Genomic DNA, 21630 nt, shown 5'->3' on the forward strand with positions numbered 1-21630 from the left:
CTGTCTTTGAGGTTTCTGTGGTAAATAAAGATGATATACACCAACAAAGCTTTTCCAAAACTCAGAGGAAAATGTATGTGGGATTCAGGGGGAATAATTCAGCAAAGGATGATCCACTGGAGGACTTTTATGGACAGGAATCCAGAGTATTAGGAGCAAACAGTTGGGATGAAATCAAAAATGAAAGAATGTTTCGTCAAATGATGGCCCATACGCTAAAAAGTCTAAACCCTAGATGTTGTTTTCCCCATGTTTATTTCTCATGCCCCTGTAACTACCGATTGTAAGTCGCTCTGGATAAGGGCGTCTGATAAATGCTGTAAATGTAAATCTGCTGTCGCTGTGCTGTCCAGAGCTGGTCGGGCTGGCCAATGGCAATGCTCTCCACATGCTCCTCATTATAATATTACCATACACACACACCACTTTTTCTCCATACTCATACTACTTCTTCCGCTTACGCATCGCATTTTTGGAGGATATAATGTTGTATGTGCAACCAACCTTTATCTGCAGATGTGTGAGGAAAAGAGGTATATGTGCAAGCTTTTAATGTAGATACGTGAGGAAAAGAGGTAAACGTGCAAGCTTTTTATGTAGATATGTGAGGAAAAGTAGTGTATGTGCAAACTTTTTATGTAAATATGCAAGGAAAATCTAGTGTATGAGCAAGCCTATTACGAAGATGTGTGCAGAAAAGTGTATGTGCACATTTTTTATGAAGATGTGTGAGGAAAAGTGTATGTGCAAGCTTTTTATGTAGATGTGCGAGAAAAAGTAGTGTACGTGCAAGCTTTTCTTGATATATAGCCTAGGTTATACTGTTTTGTGTAGTTTTTCGAAAATGAAAAAAATGTTGTGTTCTTGTGCCTCATGCAATCACATGGAGGATAGTTACTTACCTCCCACTTTGATAACCACTAGTCTAAGCTTCCACAAGCACTTCATACTTCAAAAAACACACACAACAATGTCATTTTTTTGTCTTTGCAAAAGAAAGACAGACTCTCGAGCTGATTTGAAAACAGGACTGACTGTATTTTGTTTGGTCAAGAGGAAGACATCAAAAAAACACAAGAGACCTACAGGCACAATGACCAACATTCAGACTGCAGCATGTCAAGGTCAACAAATATCCATCACAAAGACAGTGTTAACTTGTCAACAGAAACCACTTCATGATCATACATGGCACAAGCGAACAAACCATATGCACTCAACACTCCAGCAACCAGCTTGGTTCAAAGAAACAGACCTGAACATTAAACACGAGCGCTGAACTCTGAATGCCTCAAGAATGTAAGGCCTTATAAGCAACACGAGTAGCAAACAATCCTTCAGGTCATACTGCTGCAGGACGTTCAGAGCTTCAATTTATGAGTTTTGTGATCTTCCAGGCATCCCTGATATTACGCTGTTGATAGTAAACGATTTTGTGATACCTATGGGACAGCCTGAATGCGATATTTATGGCACTATGTGCTGAACCAATCTGATGGCTTCATACTGTGACTGAATTACTAAAGTGCTGCAGGATGCTCCTTCACGTGGCAACGGCTACAATCACAAAAGAACAAGTTCTTGGTTCTAAGGCGGAAGCTAGAACAAGCTCTGAGCTTCAATTTTTTTATTTCTTTTGTCTAGGGCAGTCAGACATTGGTATTACATTTACCAGTGAGAACACCATGCTACATCCTAGATGGTTTTTTTTTTTTTACCAGAATGAAGCTGTGTCTTGCTGGCTCTGCTTCCTTTAAGACTTAACAAGTGTTCCTTAGTCGTATTTTACAGCTTTTTTGCATTTACTTATTGGCATTACTAGGTTGGTGCCAACCACTTCAGAGTATTTTTGTGGTGCTACATATGTCGTAGCCCATGGCGAGTGTTCCAAAAGTCACAATCAGAATGCTAAAAGCACAAATGAAAATCTTCATGTTTGGTTTGTCATGGTCCCAAGATGACTATAATACTGTAATAATGTATTGACAGGGGTGGGTATACATAGTCCAGAACGAGGACAACAATCACTAGGGGCTACTCCAATTAAAAATATTTGTTCATAAAAGCAAACTTAAATTTAATGCTCAGGGTGACAATAATAATTACACATCAACTTGGAGGGCAGGGTGGGTAGATAAGGGTGAACCATGCACTTTGTCTTTTACAGCGTTGTGAAAGATGCCTTCAAACATACACTTCATATGGCCGCTAACAACAAAACTCTCGTTCAAACTGTACTGTAGATAGACCCTCAAATAAGGCGACCACAGATAAAATCTGAAATATTTGCGGATGTAGACCTATAAAACACATCAAAATCGATAATTAGCACCAGTTTGTAAGAGCAAAAAAACATAAAAAGTTACCCATAAATACTATGTCAAATAAACATGTAATAAATTATGCAATTACGATAATTGGCTATTTTTGTTAGTGTGTTACACAAGAAATTAAATGTGGCCACAGACAAACTACGGATCTAAAAGAAGACTGGAGAAGAGAGAACACCACTGGTGTTTCCACTGTTGCTGAAAGGTTGAGTTTATAAAAATAAATAAACTCTGATTCTCTTTTCTTCCACCATCTGTGCCTTTGGTCGATGGCTCACAAGACCTCCGAAAGGTGGTCTCCGGTGAAAAGCAGGAGTCAGACCTGCTGCTGCCATTTGAAATGCCTTTTGTCTTTGTCTTCAGCTGGTGTGAGAGCAAAGAGTCCATTGACAAAGAGTCCAGCTGAAGAAAAAATGAGGTGAGAGGAAAAATGATGTTCTTTCTTATTCACAAACGAATATGACCTGAAGGTACCAGCAAGCCTCAGCCCACCTGAGTTAATACACACACAGGTCTGGGAACTTCATCTCGTAGACGGGGATGGAGCGGCTCTGTGTTTGACCGTAGCCCGCAGTGATGGTGCCTGAGGGACTGGGAGGGGGTCTGGGTTGAGAGAGAGATAAAAACACATTGAAATTAGGCACAAATCAGTCAACAAAGAAAGAAAGAAAGAAAGAAAGAAAGAAAGAAAGAAAGATGTCTACCTGATTGTGATCTCAAAGATCTGGTTGAGTTTGCTCTGCAGCATAGTCGCCTACGAGGGAACATAATTATAAATTATAAATGAAGGCCAATCTAAAATAAAAAGGAAAGTTACAAATGTCCTCACTCGAGCACCACAGTGGGCAGCTAACTCCTCAAATGGGGCCTTCTGGAACTTCTCCACGACCTGCCTCCTGCGCTCCTTCTGTTCCTCCACACCTACACTATCCACTTCAGAAAAAAAACACATTTTATTCTGGTCTGACCAATGTAGATCCCCACTGTTGGCTGTGAATGAGAGGATGCAGCTCTTACCTATTGCGTTCTTCAGGGTCTCAAATGTGATCTCCTCAGCTGGAGCTCTCTACAAAGCCAACATCAAAACAGCCAAGGGATCAGAGCCATAGGAGAAACCATGTTTGCATTGAACAGAGAGTGATCACGGCAAACTTGTGGTTTAACGGATCATTGAACTTTCATTATATTTGGGAAATAATGTATGTTGAACCCAGTTTGAACTCTTAACCAGGCACTTCACCACCCCAATATACTAATATTTTAATTTTTCATCGGTGCATGTTTCATGTTTACATAACAAAATATATATACAACAATACACATACCCATATATGGTCTATGGTCTAATATTGTATAACCGTACCTATCACAATCCCCTTATCCTAGGCACTTTATTCTAATTTTTGCACTTTAGTTAGATGCAGAACTGCATTTCATTGTACTAGAACCTGTACTACACGCAACGACAATAAATTTGAATGCAATTTTTCGACTGCTCTCACATTTTGGACAAATGTAGGATTCATGCTAACAGTAATTTTATGTTTTTGAGTGCTTTTCCTTCCTAATTTGATAATATGTTACTGGATGGATTTGGGGCATGATATGGGGCTTTTCTTTTTTTTTGTATATATGTACATTTGAATATACCTTCAATCATACAAAGATACAAAGAACTCATGTCAACTTTATGTGCCCTGAGAAGAAATAATGATGAAAATTACAAGGTACATGCGTACAGACAATCCACTCACCTCTTCTTTCTCCGGACTGTTTCTTGACTCCACCTCTACTTGCAGCGAGATGGTCTCTCCTATGCTCTTCCTTTTTGAGAGCCGATCTTCATCTGTAGAAGGCAAAATCATATTACCTGCCCTCACTTTTTATACCATAGGGTTCAAGAAGCCCTTCCAGATGTTCTCTTACATAGTAGCAGGAGATGAGCATCTCCATTTAATGGCTAAGACAACTGTCCCTCTTGCATATTTGCTTGAATGCAGAGCTACAATGCAGAATCTAAGTTATTTACATTTACACTTATGGCATTTACCAGACGCCCTTATCCATAAGTAGTTACAGGGCAGTCCCCTGGAGACACTTAGGGACACAATGGTAGTAAGTAGGGTTAGAACATGGATCTTCTGGTCTCATAGGTAAGTCCCTTAACCATTAGGCTACTACCACATGTTCTATCTTTCACTATATTACAAAAACACACTGTGCTTAAAATAGTGATATATCTGCAGTTCTGGCAAGAGAGAGAAATGAAAATAGTCTACTGGGAATGTATGTAAAATGGTACGTCTGGACTGAGCAGTTCTTACAAAGCTATTTGGAAAACTTGCCTGGGAAGCCCCCGATTTAGCTTATAACTAACATCAGTGACGTATGGAATGTTCCTCCAGTGTGGAAGTGCCAATTACTGTAAACGTGTAAGGCTTAATGCTGAGCCTGCTGGGTGACACTGGCGAAATACCTGTGAACTGTGGGATGTACGGCGTAGCCAGCCTCTCAGTGTTGTATCCACTGCCTCCCAGCACTTCTGCAATCTTACTCTGGAGGAAGAGCACCTCTCCCTCCACATTATCCAGAGATTTAGGGGTCCTGAAAGATATATTGAGGAAATGAGGGGTCAGATCAAAGTCATAGTCAGGTCTCATCAAAGCAGTCCGCTAAGACATTAAACTTTAAAGGAAAGCCTTTGAAGTGGCTGAATAATTAATGAGTTTTCTTTATCAATGAAACTCCATCACTAGCAAGAAGGATATATGTCAGCACACAGATCTATTCTCATGCAAAATCTCAAAAACAGTTCTCGAACATTCCCTTTTCAAAATGTACTAGATTAAAATTCAGTTTCTATATTAAAATTCATATGCAGTTTTACTCGTTTACTAAGGTAGAGTTTTAGGGAGCTTACATTGGTTTCTCAATGAATATGTCCTCAGGCAGTAGAAAAGGCATCTCCTTCTGTCTCATCTCTATAACCTGAGGAGAGACAGAAACTCGTGAAACTAGGCAAATAGGTACTACATAAGTTGTCATTGTCATGTCCGTGCCGACTCCGCCCCTCACAACATGACCCCCCATCTTCAGAGCACTAGGGGCAGGTGGCCTAGCGGTTAAGGAAGCGGCCCCATAATCAGAAGGTTGCCGGTTCGAATCCCAATCCGCCAAGGTGCCACTGAGCAAAGCACCGTCCCCACACGCAGCTCCCCGGGCGCCTGTCATGGCTGCCCACTGCTCACTCAGGGTGATGGGATAAATGCAGAGGACAAATGTCACTGTGTGCACCGTGTGCTGTGCTGCTGTGTATCAGTTTAGCCAGTGTTCAGTTTTTACAGTGCATAAGCAGTGATCCAAATGTACCCAGGGGAATTTCATAAAGAAACACCCTTGCACAGCCTAAACAGATCTTTAAGATCTTTACAGGATTGGAATGGAATGGAATAGAGATGGAACTGTAACGCTGCAGTAAAGGTAGTGGAATGACAAAACACAGGTTTCTTATTGATTGTGATATATATCACTGTTTTCAAGCTATACAAAGGTTTCTTTTAGTCCTGTTGTACTGAAAACATGCTATAGCGAACTGAACCATTACTTTTGTGTCACAATATTTTGTGTATTAGGGGAAACATAAGGGCCAAAAAAGGGCCGTGGGTTATCGCAAAATGTATTATCACTGTTGAACCGACCAGGACTGGATACAATGCAGGGGGGACATAAAGGCGGCAAATCAGGATAAACTGATCGGGCAGACAAGACAAGAATGTGGCACCACCTGGTGGGCACCGGCACCATTGCACTGTGAACTTTGTGTAATGTTTGTGTACACCGAACTAGACAGTTGCTTTTAAAAACATTTTTGGGATATTTGGCAATGTACAAACACACACCAATTGGTACTGACCTCGTGTATGTGCTGGCAGAAGCTTGGGACAGTGGTGAGCTGGCAAATGAGGTTGAGGTAGGCTGCAGAGAGTGCGTGGACCGCACACCGGTTAGGCACAGGCAGTGTCTCCTCATTAGTCAAGGCAAGATCCTGCATCAGGCATCAGAGAATGAAAGTGAGACACAAGTTTAAGGGCCCGCTGATACCTCGTGTTCTCTCTACAGGTCCGCGTTCTTTCTGCCTCCCAAACTGCACAGGGTGTGTACAATAAAAGCCTTTTTTCTGAGAGAGGGATGATGAACCCATACCTGTAGGGCCAGAGCCAGGCGGATGAGGTCCACCACCACCTCCTCATTAGCCAGCTCAATACTGATGAGGGCCAGCAGGGCATAAAGTGTCTCAAAGTGTGGCTGAGCGCTGCTCTGCTCTTTACAGGACAGGTAGATGTGTCTATACAGCTGCTGGGCATGCTGAGAACCGAAACACACAAATCCCATCAATAAAACGAAGGAAAGAAGGAATGAGGATATGTTGTACACATAGATAGATAGGGAAGTAAAAATAAAGTACTTTCTTCATGAACAGGTTGTCCTGGCGAGAACACTTATCCACTTTCAGTTTGAGCACGGAGATATCAGAGATGATACTGTAAGGAGGGACAAAAATCTGTAATAAGGTTCACAGATACAAACAAACAGACATAATGGGTACAATTCGAACCTGATGGAGGAGAACTTGGGCCAGTTCTCATGCCGATCTATGAGGCTGACAAGAATCTCCAGGATGAGCAGACGGATCTCGGCGTCCTCCAACAGAGAGAAGGACAGCAGTGGGTCCAGAAACGAGCTGGGCAGAGCTGTCAGCATGTTCGTGGCCTGAAATCCCGACGTCACCTAGACAAGAGAGAAGTGCAAGTACATGCACATCACTACATAAATTGACAGAAAAAAAAACACTTTAGCCTTGAGATCTCACCTGTCTCAATGACTTCAACAGCATCACCTGGATCATCCTGTTACCTTCAGGCCTACAGCAAAAAAAGAGCAAACATGTAAGCTCCAACAACAATAGCGTCAACTACCAAACATGCAGAACAGCATTTACGGTTAATGTACATTATGATAATGTACATTTTGGGGCTAGGAAGGCATGTAGTGGGTACGGAAAGTATTAAGACCCTCTTAAATTTTTCACTCTTTGTTATATTGAAGCCATTTGCTAAAACCATTTAAGTTTTTTCCCCTCATTAATGTACATACATCATCCCATAGTAACAGAAGACTGATGCATATTGACAGGAGGGGGATTTAAATTGTCCACAATGAGGAAGTAGAGAGCTGTCAATCATTGTTGTGGGTTTCTACCATTTTAAACTATGTGAAGGTTTCACTTTTTTTTGTACAACCACAACTCTGGTTTTGGTTCAAACTTTAGTTTCCAGCAGATCTCCAAAGGACAGAGACCATGTTTGTAGGCCTCACCCAGAGCCAGCTGCTGACAGAGCAGGGTGTAGGCCTGGGATGGGAATCTTGCCCATGATAAACAGCATGACCTCTGAACGCTGGTATGTGGGCAGCGTGTTGGCAAAGGAGCCTAATGATGTAGAGAGAGAGAGAAAGAAAAGAAAATTAGGTTTCAAGTTAGGAGTGGTTAAAAAAGATGTGCCCTTGCGTCCACCTATCAGTGAAGGCAGTCTTAAAACGAAATCCTAGTACAGTAAAGGTAAAAAGTGTGAAACCCACACCTATGGTCCTAATGACAGCTTCTTGCAACTGTCTCTCCTCATGGTCTTTAGTGATGTTGTTGCCACCGCTGATGCCATCGTATGTGCCCGTGAGCTCATAGTCCACGCTGAGACGCAGCTGTCTTAGCAAAGTGTTAAACACCTCCAGCACTGTCGGGCCTGCAGAACAGAAAACATTATCATCCATAGCGTTCATCCTACACAGTATGCAGCATACATATTCATGTACAAATGCTACACAAATGATATAAATACATACAACAGCAATAAAATAAACTGAATTAACTTGATAAAGTTACCCATACATGATCCATTTTAAAAAATGCTGCAACCAAACAATATTAAGATATTAACCATATTAAGAGTTGTAGGGTAAAAGTAAGAAAATGTTTGGTTGTGGCATCTTCAAGCTATAAATAAAACTGTATTCCAGTCATCAATCTTTATATTGAATTTATATGAATTGCTCCATCTAGTGGAAAACCAGGCCAATGCTTGTTTACAGACACAAAACCTTTTCCAGTAGGAGAACTGGTGGGAGGTCCCAGTCCAAATCTAAAGCTACCTAAAATTAAATTCATATGCATACTTATTCACATGAATAAATATAATAATGATGGAATCTACATGGAGCCATTTTCATTCCCTCTAACGAACTCACCAACAGAGCCACTGGCTGCGATGGCAGCTGCCTCAAGCAGGACCTCCACAATCCCGGCACGCACTGTGGCAGAGTTCTTACTGTTGGCATCCAGGTGGCCCAGAAGCTGCTGTATCACCAAGTGAGAATGCTGGGACTGCAGGAGGGAGACAAGGACATATAAGCAAACACTGTTGTTAATCAAGAACTCGTACGGAATGTGCTACACACACTGCAGAAAATCCACTCACCTGAATGGAATACATGATGATTTTAAAGCAGCGAACCGCAAAGTTCTTCCCCTCCCAGAGGCAGTGGCTATCGAGGTGCCTGTGGTGCACAAGAAGATTAAAAACAGATAATTGGGAAAAAATCTGTAAAAAATAAATAAATTGTAATACCCAGATAAACAAAAAGAGACCAATCATAAATTAAGCCAATAATTCAAGCCAATATATAAGACTGGCAGGATGAAGTAGATTTGACTCGACAAACACACACAATTTCAGAACAAACAGTCCTATAATTAAAGGACACACAGAGTGACACAGCGACAAACCGAATTCTGAGATAATGACAAACAGTCAAAAACACTAAGCCTGGTCTAAGGACGAAGAGACAGAAATACAAGTGCAGACAGACACACACACAGGCTCTTCCTCACATAAGCACGGGCGTGACGGCGTTCTTGATGTTGCCGTAGGCGGCACGGCCCAACAGTTCCCTGAAGCAGCGCTCCGTCAGTTCTGCCGGACTCTCCCGCTCCTTCTCAGAAGCCTGCAGAGGAGATGGGGAGCGGCTGCAGAGACAAAGAGCGAGAGATGTGTGTGGGAGGAGAGATGCGTGGATGAAGAATTGGGTTAATAACATCCATACACACATGGACCAGTGTGGATTCCCCTGCAGGGACGTGGTGGTCCGCGTGCTGTTCGGGGGGGATCCACTAGGACGGCGCGAACGTGGCTCAAGCTCTATTTAAATTCATAAATTCTTAAAGCGCTTTCTGCTTGTTCATCCACTGTGTGCATGAGAATGATTTATTAATGACACTCCCCCACTAGACCTTGTCTGTCTCCTGCAAGCAACCCACCAACCAGCAACAGTCATGTGACCATACTACCCACCAATACAGTGCCAAGAGACTGTTAAAGCCACTACTTGTGCCTAAGTGCTAAAACCTAAACCCTGCCAAGTACTATGATCAATTAAATTAGCAAACAGTAACTAAGGCAACTAACTGCTGTCATAATTAATGTCTTTATATATTGCCCCTTTTGGACTATTTACGCAATATTAGGAATAAAAAATTAAATTGTTATTGAGAAAGCAGGAGCTGAACCTGAGCTGAAAGTCCCAGAGGGAGCCGAGGGCAGCGGCATCTGAAGAGTGATTAACTGGCGGTCCCTCGCTGAGGATGAACTTTAATTAACAGGTCACACAAGCAGCCCCAGCTGAAGCCTGTGGAGAGACCTCTCGCTGTCTCTTTTCATCATTTTTCACCCTTTATCACTCCCTCTTGCTATTACTCACTGTCATGGCATTTTCCATTTCCATTCTGTCCTAGCCCCCATCTATAACTCACTCTGATGCTCCATCCCCTGCTCCATCTCTGTCTTCTTTTGCTAATGATAGAAACATCTACCATGATTTTCAATATGAGCCACGTCGATAAATCCAAATTGAAATTTAATTTAGTTTGTCTGGAGTATAGTTTTGTACTGAGATGAAAGAATTGTGAAAATACAGCATTTTAAAATGTGAAGTGAACAAGCGGAGGGGGTAGAGCACCTCTCTGTGCCCTCTCGAGACTGCAGGTTGAAGAGGAGCGAGGGGACGATCTTGTCCATGTGCTGTGGGTCCCAGATGTTGGCCTGCAGCTCATCGTTCACCGTCTTTCTTACCACGCCCTGTAGGCCTTTAATCCCAGCCATACGGATCCTGAGCAGCCCAGACAAGACACATATGGTAAGCTGTGAGTGACTATGTGTCTGTGTGTGTTCCTGTGTGTGTGTGTAAGTATGGATTTTTGCTGCTAAATGTTCATAAAAAAAACTTGATGTCATAAAATATCAATAATCAATAATACAGAAATTTATATTTCTTATATATTTGTGTTTTGTTTGTTTATTTGTATATATTGTTTTGTTTATTTTGTATATTATTCCCAGGAACCTGTCATGGCTGCCCACTTCACTTTCACTAAGAAACGATCACAGACTGACTCTGTGAGGTACTCTGGATCCAAGTCTGGACCGGAGTTTATTGTGAACTGTCTTTCCCTAACTCACGAGTGTGTGCACCTGCTGTTATGTGGATAAAGCTGACCTGTTTGTATCATGTCTCCATTGGCTCATTCTAAATTCATCTTTCGTCCCGTGACAGGAACGGTAATGGTGCAGACAGAAGCCAACATCAGAACAGAACTGAACTTACTTGGTGCGAATGTCTGGGTCCTCATAGCTGGAGTGGCACATCTCACTGAACCGGGACACAAAGAAGTCGTAGCTGCGGTGGTATGACGGGGTGTCCTCCTCTATGTTGGCAAACTTTACAAACTAGTGATCGTGAGAGACAGAGGAAAACATCTTAAAAATCCACTATAAATTAATTACACGTTACTTAAAAATTTGGTAATGCAATACTAGAGTCCAATAAGTCTAATATGAACCTAAAATAACCTAATATTACAAGGTGCTCTTCATACTTAGTCTGATTAAGAGAGCCAAATTAGAAAAACAAAGCCACATTTTGTCTCCAGGCACCCAATCCCATATGTATTAACTACATATCAAACATTTCCCACCACATAATTACAATGCTTCATGTAGGGAATGATTAATTACTATTCATCCTATTGCCCTAAAATATTTTAGACACATCTCACTCTCACAGCAATAATGTAATATCACATTAGACATCAAATATCCTACTTTATAGTAAGTGGCCTGTTTTGACTGTGCCTAAAGAGAGACAGTGACTGAAACAGAGGTCAGGTTCAGAGGTCTGTTTTGGAACTGTCATCATGCGTGGGGTGCATATGAGTGGGGTCTGTCCCAAATCTCCGAGTGTACCCTCCACCCTTTTTATGTCCCTTTTTAGATACATTTATTATACAAATTATAATTGTACATGCTTGTACGCATTTTTGGGGGATCTTACCGAGTTTGTGCCCAGGATCTGCAGGTTGGGTTTGTCAGATTCCAGCAGTTTGCGCACCATCTTGAGGAAGCTCTCCACAAACAGGTTGATGCTTTGACAGTGACACGCCATCAGCAGCTGATCCAGGGCTTCCATAGCGATACACACATACCTGAGCACATACACACACACACACACACACACACACACACTTGCAAAATGAAAGTCTGCAGGACAATGTTTATAAACTGATATGTATATTAAATATACCTAAGAAATATACCTATCTCCAAGTACCTATATTGTTTTTTCTAGGACTACTTATTTGTTTATTGTATTCTGAACTTTTTATATTATACAGCATTATATTGTCTATGCTCTGATCTTATCTTATGACCAACGTTAAGCAACACAGACCTATTGAACAGGAGGCAATTTTATTCTTAATTTCAATATTATTTATCATTGACTGTCAGCTAGCATCAATACTGCAAATACAGCAAGTCAGGATATTAACTCTGGTACACTGAGGATATTAATAATAATAACTAGACTGCATTTAAATACACAGCAGCTGGGAACAATAATCCCTGATATTCCCAAAGTGCCACTAAAGGGAGCCTGTGTACCAGTGTGAGAACCACCAGCAAATATGATCATGTATTTTCTTATATCATTACATGTAGATTCACTCTTTGCATTAATAAGAATTTGTATAAACTCACCCAAATCTATGCCGCGCTACATCTCTAGACAGCCTCTCTGACAAGTATGCTCCGATGCGGTCCAGCTTCTCTGGAGCTGACAAGGCGTAGAATGTCAGCTTTTCCATGTTGGCCTTCACAAGACCATCCTGGTGGCAGAAAAGTGTCTCTCTGTCATCAAATACAGCATTTAAAGTATGTTGAACAAATTAGATATATCTACGAGACGTATCATCTGAATTCAACAACAGGAACCTTCAGTCTACACAGAGAGAAAATGTGCCCTTTAACTGACCCATTGGCTTTAGTCAGCCTGAAATCGTTCTAATAGCTGCTGGATTTTTAGCGCCTCACCCTGCCGCCGAAAAAAAACAAAGGTCTCGTAAAAACCAACTATGATGAGAGTCCATTTTTGTCGACAAAAACTGGACACTGCCCCAGTAAAAACAGATACATCAATATACAGATTTTTCTTTATTAACTAAAGCAGTCGGAATGTGGTGCATATGGGGGTGGTCTCACATCAGGGTCTTCAGGAAAGATGTTGTCCACCAGCCTCTTGTACCGGGGTCTCAGTGCCCCACAGCAGCCACACACACCTGCAGCGAGAGGGACACACGCACGCACAGATTCTATAAATAGCATCTGTTTTTTTACTCTGCCTGGCACACATGCATCGCGCTTTATAAGACAAAATTGCAGCAGAGAAACATGATAAGAGGCATGATAATACAGAAAATGTTCACCAATGTTCAATACTTTTCTTTATTACTTGCACCATGTAAAAATGCACAATTAAATCATCAAAGGTGCTTTAAAGTAATAATAGCAGGTGCCACACTTGAAGGAAACATTAGATGAAGGTCATTTCTTGAAGAATAGTGCATACTCTCCAAAGCACAACAGCATAATGATTTGATTGACTTGACTTGAGTCCTTTTTTAGTCTAAAAAAGATGATTGGCTGAGAAAACACAGCAACGTTGAGTCATCCATGAGCCCATTATCACACAGATAAAAAAACTAAACCTGTTCATTCACCTCATCTAAAATTATTTGAATATTGACAGCATGCTCTAGTAATGGAATGCTAATGCAAATGCTTCACTGATTCATTTCAGGAACTTCAGAGTACGTGATGTCCAGAGTTGTGAGACTCTTCCAAAATGAAGCATTTTAATCAGCAGAGAGCCCACCGTCCTCATCCTTCTTACCAACGCTCTCAGCACTCTGGCACCGTGCCGGAGAAAGATTAATGAGTGGATAGATTACATTAATGATGGTACAGCAGGTTCCGGAATAGGGAACACCGCATCTCATAATCTGTTCTCTTTGCTGAGCAGAGACAGAGAGGGTGAGCAAGAAAAATTGCAACAAACCCATAGATGGCGGGACTAGAAAGGACTGGAAATGGACCAAAGGTGAAGACGGTTTGAAACCAATCGCATGGTCCTGCGACAGGCGGCATGTTGACATCAGAGCCGTTTATTTACCAGCGTATCGCTCACTCCAGGCGTCCAAAGCATGCCAAAGGAAGGGGTCATGACCTCGGAGCGGCTGGGTAAAGCAACGTCTCGTGTGGCTCGTATGACAGCTGCGGTACGGTTGTAGCTCTCAAGCGCAGTGGGTTTTGCCTCTGCGTCCTGGGCTCTAGGTGGACTTAGAAACTGAGCTCCTCAAGGTAATGTTACGCAATCACACTTACTGTAGAGAGAACTATATGTACACCTTGGACCAACAACACGAAAATGTCAATTAGGCCAAATACAGAATGGGTGTGTACATCCAGCATCAAATACCGGGGCGGCACGTTACTGAGCCTTTGTAAAGGTCCAGAAACAATGGCCATTGTGAGACGCAGTCAAAGGCAAAGCAGTTTGTTTTACAGACCAACCTCCGCACAAACAATCCCATTAAAAAGGCAGTCTAGATTTTACTGGCCGAAGAACAAAAGAAATATTGTCACACTAGACAAAACTCTCTTTTTGATATAAGGGGAATATTACAGAGGTGCTATATAAATTGAAGCACATTGTGAGCGTTCACGAATGTCAATTAAGGCACTGAAAATATACTTGGATGTTTGCTTTGGTAGCAAACAGATGATGAGAACCGAGATCAAGGCTCTCTGTACAAGATGTATAATGAGAAAAGATAAAAGGTGGGAAATGGAGCCGGGAATCAGGCCCAAATTGTTCATAAATGTCTCCAAAGGCCATGATGTAAAATGAAGTAAAAATATGTGACATACATACAGTAGAGTCATTTCATAAAAGGGAACCTTGTACTGTACTGTATTTTCCTGACATTGGACAATGATGCTCCCTCACATTTAACTGCAGTTCTGAGATCATAAATTGTGATGTATGCTTGCTTATTGACCAACCAATGGAAATGTTGGTATAACCTCAGAAATCAGCTCTGGAGACAAAAAATACGAAATCATGGCTAAATCAGTGCTGGAACATGATGACATCACTAGTCAGTGTGACAGCTCGGTGAAACCATTCCCTCCCCGGAGCACAGCAAGGTTTACATGCGTGTTTCCATATTCATGTTGAGATAAAGCCAGGACAGTCATCTTAAGAAGATTAGCAGGGTTTGCCTCTCACTACGGCTTGGTAAAAACCACAAATCAATACTTTTATAATACCTCATTCAAATATCATTGACGCCTCAGAGAGAAGCAACTGATGTGGATGATTTTGTTGGTAATTACATTTGTATCCATGTCATGCATGTTAATAGAGGTGGCATTGTCACATTAGATTATTACCATTGTTATGAGGCCGGTCAAAAGCAAAGCAGGTTGTTTTACAGACCAACCTCAGCACAACCAATCCCATAAAAAGGCAGTCTAGATTTTACTGGCCGAAGAACAAAAGAAATATTGTCACACTAGACAAAAACTCTCTTTTTGACATAAGGGGAATATTACAGAGGTGCTATATAAAATGAAGGCACTGAAAAAATATTGGGGCAGTGGTGGCCTAGCGGTTAAGGAAGCGTAATCAGAAGGTTGCCGGTTCGAATCCTGAAGAGCCTAGGTGCCAGTGAGGTGCCACTGAGCAAAGCACCGTCCCCACACGCTGCTCCCCGGGCGCCTGTCATGGCTGCCAAGGGTGATGGGTTCAATGCAGAGGACAAATGTCACTGTGTGAACCGTGTGCTGTACTGCTGTGTATCACAATGACAGTCACTTCACTTTTTTTTTTTTTAAAGGTCAGTTATGGGAAATGCATACTCATGGTTGAGAAGGCTGTGGCGGTGGTGGCAAATGAGTGGTCTTGGCCTGCCACAGGTTCAAATGAGTACCAGGTGTTTTCTGTCTTGAAGGTGGTTTTGGTCCCCAGCTGACTGCGAGCACTCTCTCATTGTGGATTAAAGTGAAAGTGAAGGGATTGTCATTGTGAAACACTGCAGCACAGCACACGGTGACACAACGAAATGTGTCCTCTGCTTTTAACCATCACCCTTGGTGAGCAGTGGGCAGCCATGACAGGCAGTCGGACCGGCAACCTTCTGATTACGGGTCCATTTCCTTACCCACGAGGCCACCACTGCCCAAATCAACAGCCCTGGATTTAACACATTCAAGTAGTCATCTTTTAAAATGCACTGGGAATGTAGAGAAATATATTTATCACAGGTTAAACAGTGCTGCTAACACTGATTCAGAATCACAGGCTTTTGCTTGATAAAAAATAATTAATTTACTACCGTTTAGTAAATTAGAGAGAATAAGAAAGATGCCAGGACCTTGGAAGTGAAAGTAAGCCACAGGGAATGTTTGTATCCGGTGGTGGATGATGGGGTCACCACAGGCAGACTGCAGTGCTCATCTTCCACATCAAATGCTCAACCAGCCCACCCTACTATATTTATGTCCTATCAACCGGGGGGAGGTCCACTGATATCTCACGATTCCTCAGAGGTCAGACTTCCCAGAAGTTCATACAGAGAGAACTAGTTTCATTATGAGTGTAGGGACAGTGATGTCACAGTTTTCCAATACAAAGTGACAAACTCTCACACTGGGGTCAGTGGGGCAGATGACGTGTGTACAGCAGGCTGAAGCCAGTCAGTCACTGGGAGCATCTCAGCAGCCAGAAATGAGGCTGTGTGCCCATTATATTTTTTGATTAAAATGTTATATATAAATACACAGCTGTCTGTCAGCCGTGTGTGATCACGTGACTTGCTAACTTGACACTGACGCCGTCACATAATTTCATTTCTTTCCCTTTCTTTCCGGTTGGGTTCTAAATACCAAACATGATCTGAAGCCATCTACATCCAGACAAACTCTAATTTGCTAAAACATGGCACAAGCATCCCAGGTCTACAGAGCTTGTGGGTTTTTCTACAAGTTGGTTAAACCCTGGCAGAGGCATTTTCCACAAAAAGATGATGTTTGAGATGCTGATGTTTCAGCATCAAACACGACTGGAGTGCCGCATGAAAGGGTCTTGCGGGCTGGTCTTGTGATCTAAAATGTACATGGTGTAGCTGTGTGCATGTATCCAAGATGGACAACCGCACCAAACAAATACTACGCCCACCGGACCACAAAAATAAAAACACGCGGAGAGAGAGTCTTAGCGGGCGCAAAATGCGTACATCGGTGCGAGCACGTCGACCCAAATTGCAGTCATTAGACCCCCTGTGATGCTGGGGACTCTGTTGCCCTTCGGGGAGGTTATGTAACAGCAGACAGCCCACATTTTTCTATTTTTACATAAAGCGCAAGAACACACAGCGGCTCTAGCCACCAGCCAAACACGCAGTAGAGAGCAGAGCCGCTCGCCGCTGCGGCGCCTTTCGTCCTCCCGCTCTCTCGCACAAGGTCATGGGCCGTGGAACAATTTCGCTCCATTTAGAATTCCCTGCGCCATTCTAGACTATTTAAAACCAGCCGATAGAGAGAACCCGGGTGGGTGTGATGTCACGAGGACGGCCGATAATAGTGTTCACATCGGCCGTGTCGAGTGTCGAACGCTGACACATTTACTGTCGAGGAGCGGTCAGAGTGAAGAGAGGAGGACTTTGGGTAGCGGCGTGCTCAGCTGACTGAAAAGCCATTAGCGGCGTTGCCATGACACAATGCAGATTTGTCCAGAACGTGATCATCCTAACGGCACATTTCGTGACTATTTTTTTACGCATACATTCCTAACGAGCATTAACATACAAGATTGTCTTCATTCAAATTCCCTAACGCTTCAGATCGTCTTTACATAACTTTCATATTCAACTATCTTCACTAATAAATACTTGATAAGCATGTTTTTGATATAGACCTTTAATATCTCTTCTAATCTCTATCAAACAAGCAATACAATACCCACCCATCTTTAATAACATATACCAGACAAGCAATTACATATCTGAATATATTTACCTGGCAAGCATTAATACACCTGGCAACTTTACTTACTGACAGTATGTTACTGTGACATGGGCTTAACAGTTGAATTAAACAATACAGAGATTACATAAAGAATTAAGACAATCATAACAAGAGTGCTACAGCACTGAATTCATTTTAATTTCTTTTTTTTTTGCGTGATCACAAATATGAGACAAGCTACAAACTATAGTCACACCTAAATGAGGGAAAGCAAAATCATTACTTCTCTTTAATGAGTAAGCTGAGCTAATGCATAAGCTAGAGATCCAAGAACGTCCTGTACTGTAAACTCCTCAAGCGTCAAAATCCTATAAGACACTATAAGAGCTCCTGTCATAAAGTGACAGGAAAATAAAGCCAGGCCCGCCGCACGAAAGCGCTTGCCTTACCGTACATCGGTAGATCGGTCGCCGAGGTTTCCTCCTGGACTGCGGTTGTGTTCGCGCTGTTGGAGTCTGGAGACTCTCGCGTCCGCTGGCTGAAGGAGTGCGTGTTGCCATGTCTGTTTCATTTACGCCTCCTCGTGTAAATAAACTGGCATGAGATTCTAAATAAATTAGTTCAATTGGACTTTCGCTGTGTGGTTCCAACCGTCATAAAACGTGCGTGCTTTTTGTTCTTCCTTTGGAAAGTCACGGTGTCTATTAAAAATACGTATCAGGTTGTTTTTCCGCATCCATATCTGGCAACCCCCACATTGGAACTCTCCCAGTGAATACGCCTAAACAAGCAATCGGAAACCCCGTAATTACGAGTTAACTAGCAATGTATTGCAATTTTTAAGGCTGTACCAGACATTGCCATGCAAAAAAAATTACAAATAAGACATTTTTACCTACTGTTTCTGTGATTTTTAGATAACCTTGTGGCTAATCAGATCTCACAAAATTACCAGCCTTTACTCGCTCACAAAACACAACTAAGGTTTTTTTAATGCAATATGGAAAATTATTCATTAGTGTTCCTCCAGGACTAAATCAAAAACAACATTATATATATATATATACACACACACACACGCGCACACACACACACACACACACATATATATATATATATATATATGATTTAATCTATAATTTAGGATTAGATTTAAGTCATGTTTATTTCAGGCAAGGGAAATCTAAGACGAAGATCTCCTGACAGAAGGACGCAGAGAGTGTGATTATCATAACACCGTGGGAGAGGAAGAAACGCCCCCTCTGCACAATGTCAATCAGGATGGCAGCGCACCAAGAAACCACACCGAAATGGCCGAAATAGCTGAACAGAAGACCACGGACACTAAAGGTGTTCAGAACTTCGCATCATTTGCTTTACTAGGAATAGAGTTTTTGCTAATCAAATATAACAGGAAGAGAAGTAACGAGACACGCAAGCACAAACAAAGCCCTTATATTTGGTTTTAAAACGCAATCCACCAACAAACACTCAGTTCTTTTCACAGGTTGACAGTAAAACCAGGTCGATTCCCTCAGTGTCAACGCGTCCAATGGAACTAGCACTTCCCATCGGAATTTGGGAATACGTGTACTTTCCAAAAAAGATCCAAATTGGGTCACACAACACACCGTGTCTTGTATGGGTATTTATTTCATTTAAAAAGTGCTTTCGTATCGAATAAAATGCTAAACGCACTCCCAATGCCATTTTTTGATGCATGACGGCAAAAGAAGAAGCGCAGCAATCATTTCTGTGTGTGCATGAGAGCCGAAGACAATGGAGAACAGGCGGAGCGGAGACGGCACCACTTACCACGGCCCCCGCGGTGGTCCAGCAGGGTGCTGCAGTCCAGTGGCACCCTGCGAGAACCCGGGTGCTCAGGCGCAGCCACCGACATGCCGGCTCCAAGATTTGCACCAGAACGTGAGAACGAGACGCCTGAAGTTTTTTTTTTTTTTTTTTTTTGAACCCGAGCCCCTTCCAACAGATACAGGCACTGGCCGCCACAAACAATTGCAACAATTGTGCGAAACTAAAAAACGGAACACGAATCTGTGCTCTGCGAGCGAAAGCGCTGCCCGTCGCCAGCTCTCCCCGTTCTCATCAATAAACATCTCGCCGGCACAATCTCGCCCCCCCCAGTCGCCCTCCTCTGCTTGTAACCCCCCAAGCTTGAGAAGGAGAAGAAAGCGGGGAGGGAGGTCGCGCACGTCTGCCAAGTACTGCCCTTTCACACACTGAGAACATCAGACCCCGGAACGTGTGGAGGGGAAAAAAGGGGGTACTTTGCAGAACACTCTGTCAGTTCAGGGATGGCACCAGACACACACGCACACACACACACACACACACACACACACACACACACTGTGCTGTTTACTGACTTGACCAGCAGACACCCCTGCTTACCCGTCATGATCCCTCTTATCAGCAGGCGTCGTTGTGGTCGTCTGCCGGCAATCGGCTTCGGTCAGGCCCGGCACTTTAAAACAAAAAAAGAGTGGAGACTAAAATTTGTTAAAATTATAATGTAGTGATAATCGCGTCCCGTTGCCGGAGTGACAAGCACGTGTTAGCGGTAGTAGCCTAGTGGGTTAACACACTCGCCCACAAACAAGAAGGTTCAAACCCCACTTACTACCTGTGTCCCTGAGCAAGACACTAAATTGCACCAGGGAAAATGTCCGTGCAACTACTGATAAATGCCGTAAATGTAAATGGCTGCGAAATCTTTCCTACTTGACTTGGCGGGTTAGCTTGAGCTAACTTCTTCACTTACGTGCGTTAGCGAGGGCTAGTTAGCTTAGAGCGCTAACCGAGTTTAACGCAATTTAGCCGAGCAACGCCCTGTCAACCGACCAGTGCGCGTCAGGCGATAAAAGACGGAGCGTTTACGGGTTTACACCATGGTATGCTGTTAGCATTTGTTACAAAATGTAAATGAACGTGTAGCTCGCTAGTTTAAATACGAGTTAGCAGGTTTGGCTAACTTAGCTAGCCAATCGTTTCCATAATTCCATAATTAATCGGCACAAGAACAGCAAGTGACTCCGAAGTAATGATGATTTACTTTGACCGGTAATATTCGGGTTATGGACGCCTGCAAAAGAAAGTTGCGTCGGCGAAAATAAAGCACAGCGAACCTGCTGGTAATAAGTAGTTAGTTAAGTGTTAATGACCTGATAATTACCGCAACGGGACGGGCGAGGGTGGCGTCTCGCCTACACTGGGCATCTGCGCAGGGACGTTCTTTCTCTCCGGGTTGAGACGACCGAGGGCTGCGGTGGGACTCCGGACGCCGATGCCCGCTGCCTGCCGGGTCTCCCCTCCCTCGTCCGGCCAGCCCCAGACCGCCAGGACGAGCGGCGCATCGACACGTCCGTGCCGCGAAACCCACGCAGACCGACCGCGTTCACGACCGTTCGACGAACGCCATCGTGCTCATTTTAAAGGCGATTATATTAACAGTGGGAATTAGTGTAAGCTCATTTAAAGCGAACCACGAAGGGGCAGCACTGCTCCTGTATTCACTGGCATGCTTCAGAAAACCAACAGCAGCTGACCAAAGTGCTTTACAATAAAGATTTAAAAATGAATCAAGAATATGAGATTTAGAAAAAAATAAATAAAGAAAGAAAATAACACGCACACAAATATATACTGTCACTCAGAGTTAATAGCCACTGTGTAAAAATGCGTTTTCGACCTCGACTTAAAATATGCAGAGATTGTGAAGGTCTGATGTGCAGAGTTTGGAATGCTGAGGACTAGTTGTTCAGCAGATCTAAGTGATCTAGTTGCTGCGTGCATGGTTAATAGATCAACCA

General features: G+C 42.8%; 1 protein-coding gene across 4 annotated transcripts; it reads right to left on the reverse strand.

Moving 5' to 3' along the window:
• Positions 1–1014: 1014 nt before the first annotated feature.
• Positions 1015–21242, reverse strand: efr3bb (EFR3 homolog Bb (S. cerevisiae)). Of its 4 annotated transcripts, none has more exons than XM_029002635.1 (25): positions 20994–21242; positions 20213–20285; positions 12974–13050; positions 12473–12600; positions 11769–11919; positions 11043–11164; positions 10398–10547; positions 9274–9408; positions 8861–8939; positions 8631–8766; positions 7970–8128; positions 7707–7818; positions 7201–7252; positions 6946–7118; positions 6796–6871; positions 6534–6695; positions 6244–6375; positions 5251–5318; positions 4807–4934; positions 4085–4176; positions 3348–3396; positions 3160–3263; positions 3035–3084; positions 2823–2933; positions 1015–2732 (listed from the first exon to the last, which is right to left on the reverse strand). In XM_029002635.1, the coding sequence occupies exons 2-24, from the start codon at positions 20217–20219 to the stop codon at positions 2828–2830; spliced, it is 2448 nt and encodes an 815-aa protein (XP_028858468.1). In that variant the 5' UTR covers positions 20220–20285; positions 20994–21242; the 3' UTR covers positions 1015–2732; positions 2823–2827. The 4 variants fall into 4 exon arrangements, with proteins under 4 accessions (XP_028858468.1, XP_028858467.1, XP_028858466.1 ...); XM_029002634.1 differs by having other exon boundaries at positions 20983–21242; XM_029002633.1 differs by lacking the exons at positions 20213–20285; positions 20994–21242 and adding an exon at positions 19616–19936.
• Positions 21243–21630: the final 388 nt, after the last annotated feature.

Source organism: Denticeps clupeoides, chromosome 14 (assembly GCF_900700375.1).
Source record: "Denticeps clupeoides chromosome 14, fDenClu1.1, whole genome shotgun sequence".
Taxonomy (NCBI): Eukaryota; Metazoa; Chordata; class Actinopteri; order Clupeiformes; family Denticipitidae; genus Denticeps; species Denticeps clupeoides.

Excerpts from the sequence above, each read along its gene's own strand:
- efr3bb (XM_029002633.1), bottom strand. The coding sequence starts at position 19,700 with ATGTCGGTGGCTGCGCCTGAGCACCCGGGTTCTCGCAGGGTGCCACTG. Across the intron at positions 7,819-7,969 it reads AGCTGTCATTAGGACCATAG|GCTCCTTTGCCAACACGCTG; the intron begins GTGTGGGTTTCA and ends CTACATCATTAG. Across the intron at positions 3,264-3,347 it reads GACCCTGAAGAACGCAATAG|TGGATAGTGTAGGTGTGGAG; the intron begins GTAAGAGCTGCA and ends TTTTTTCTGAAG.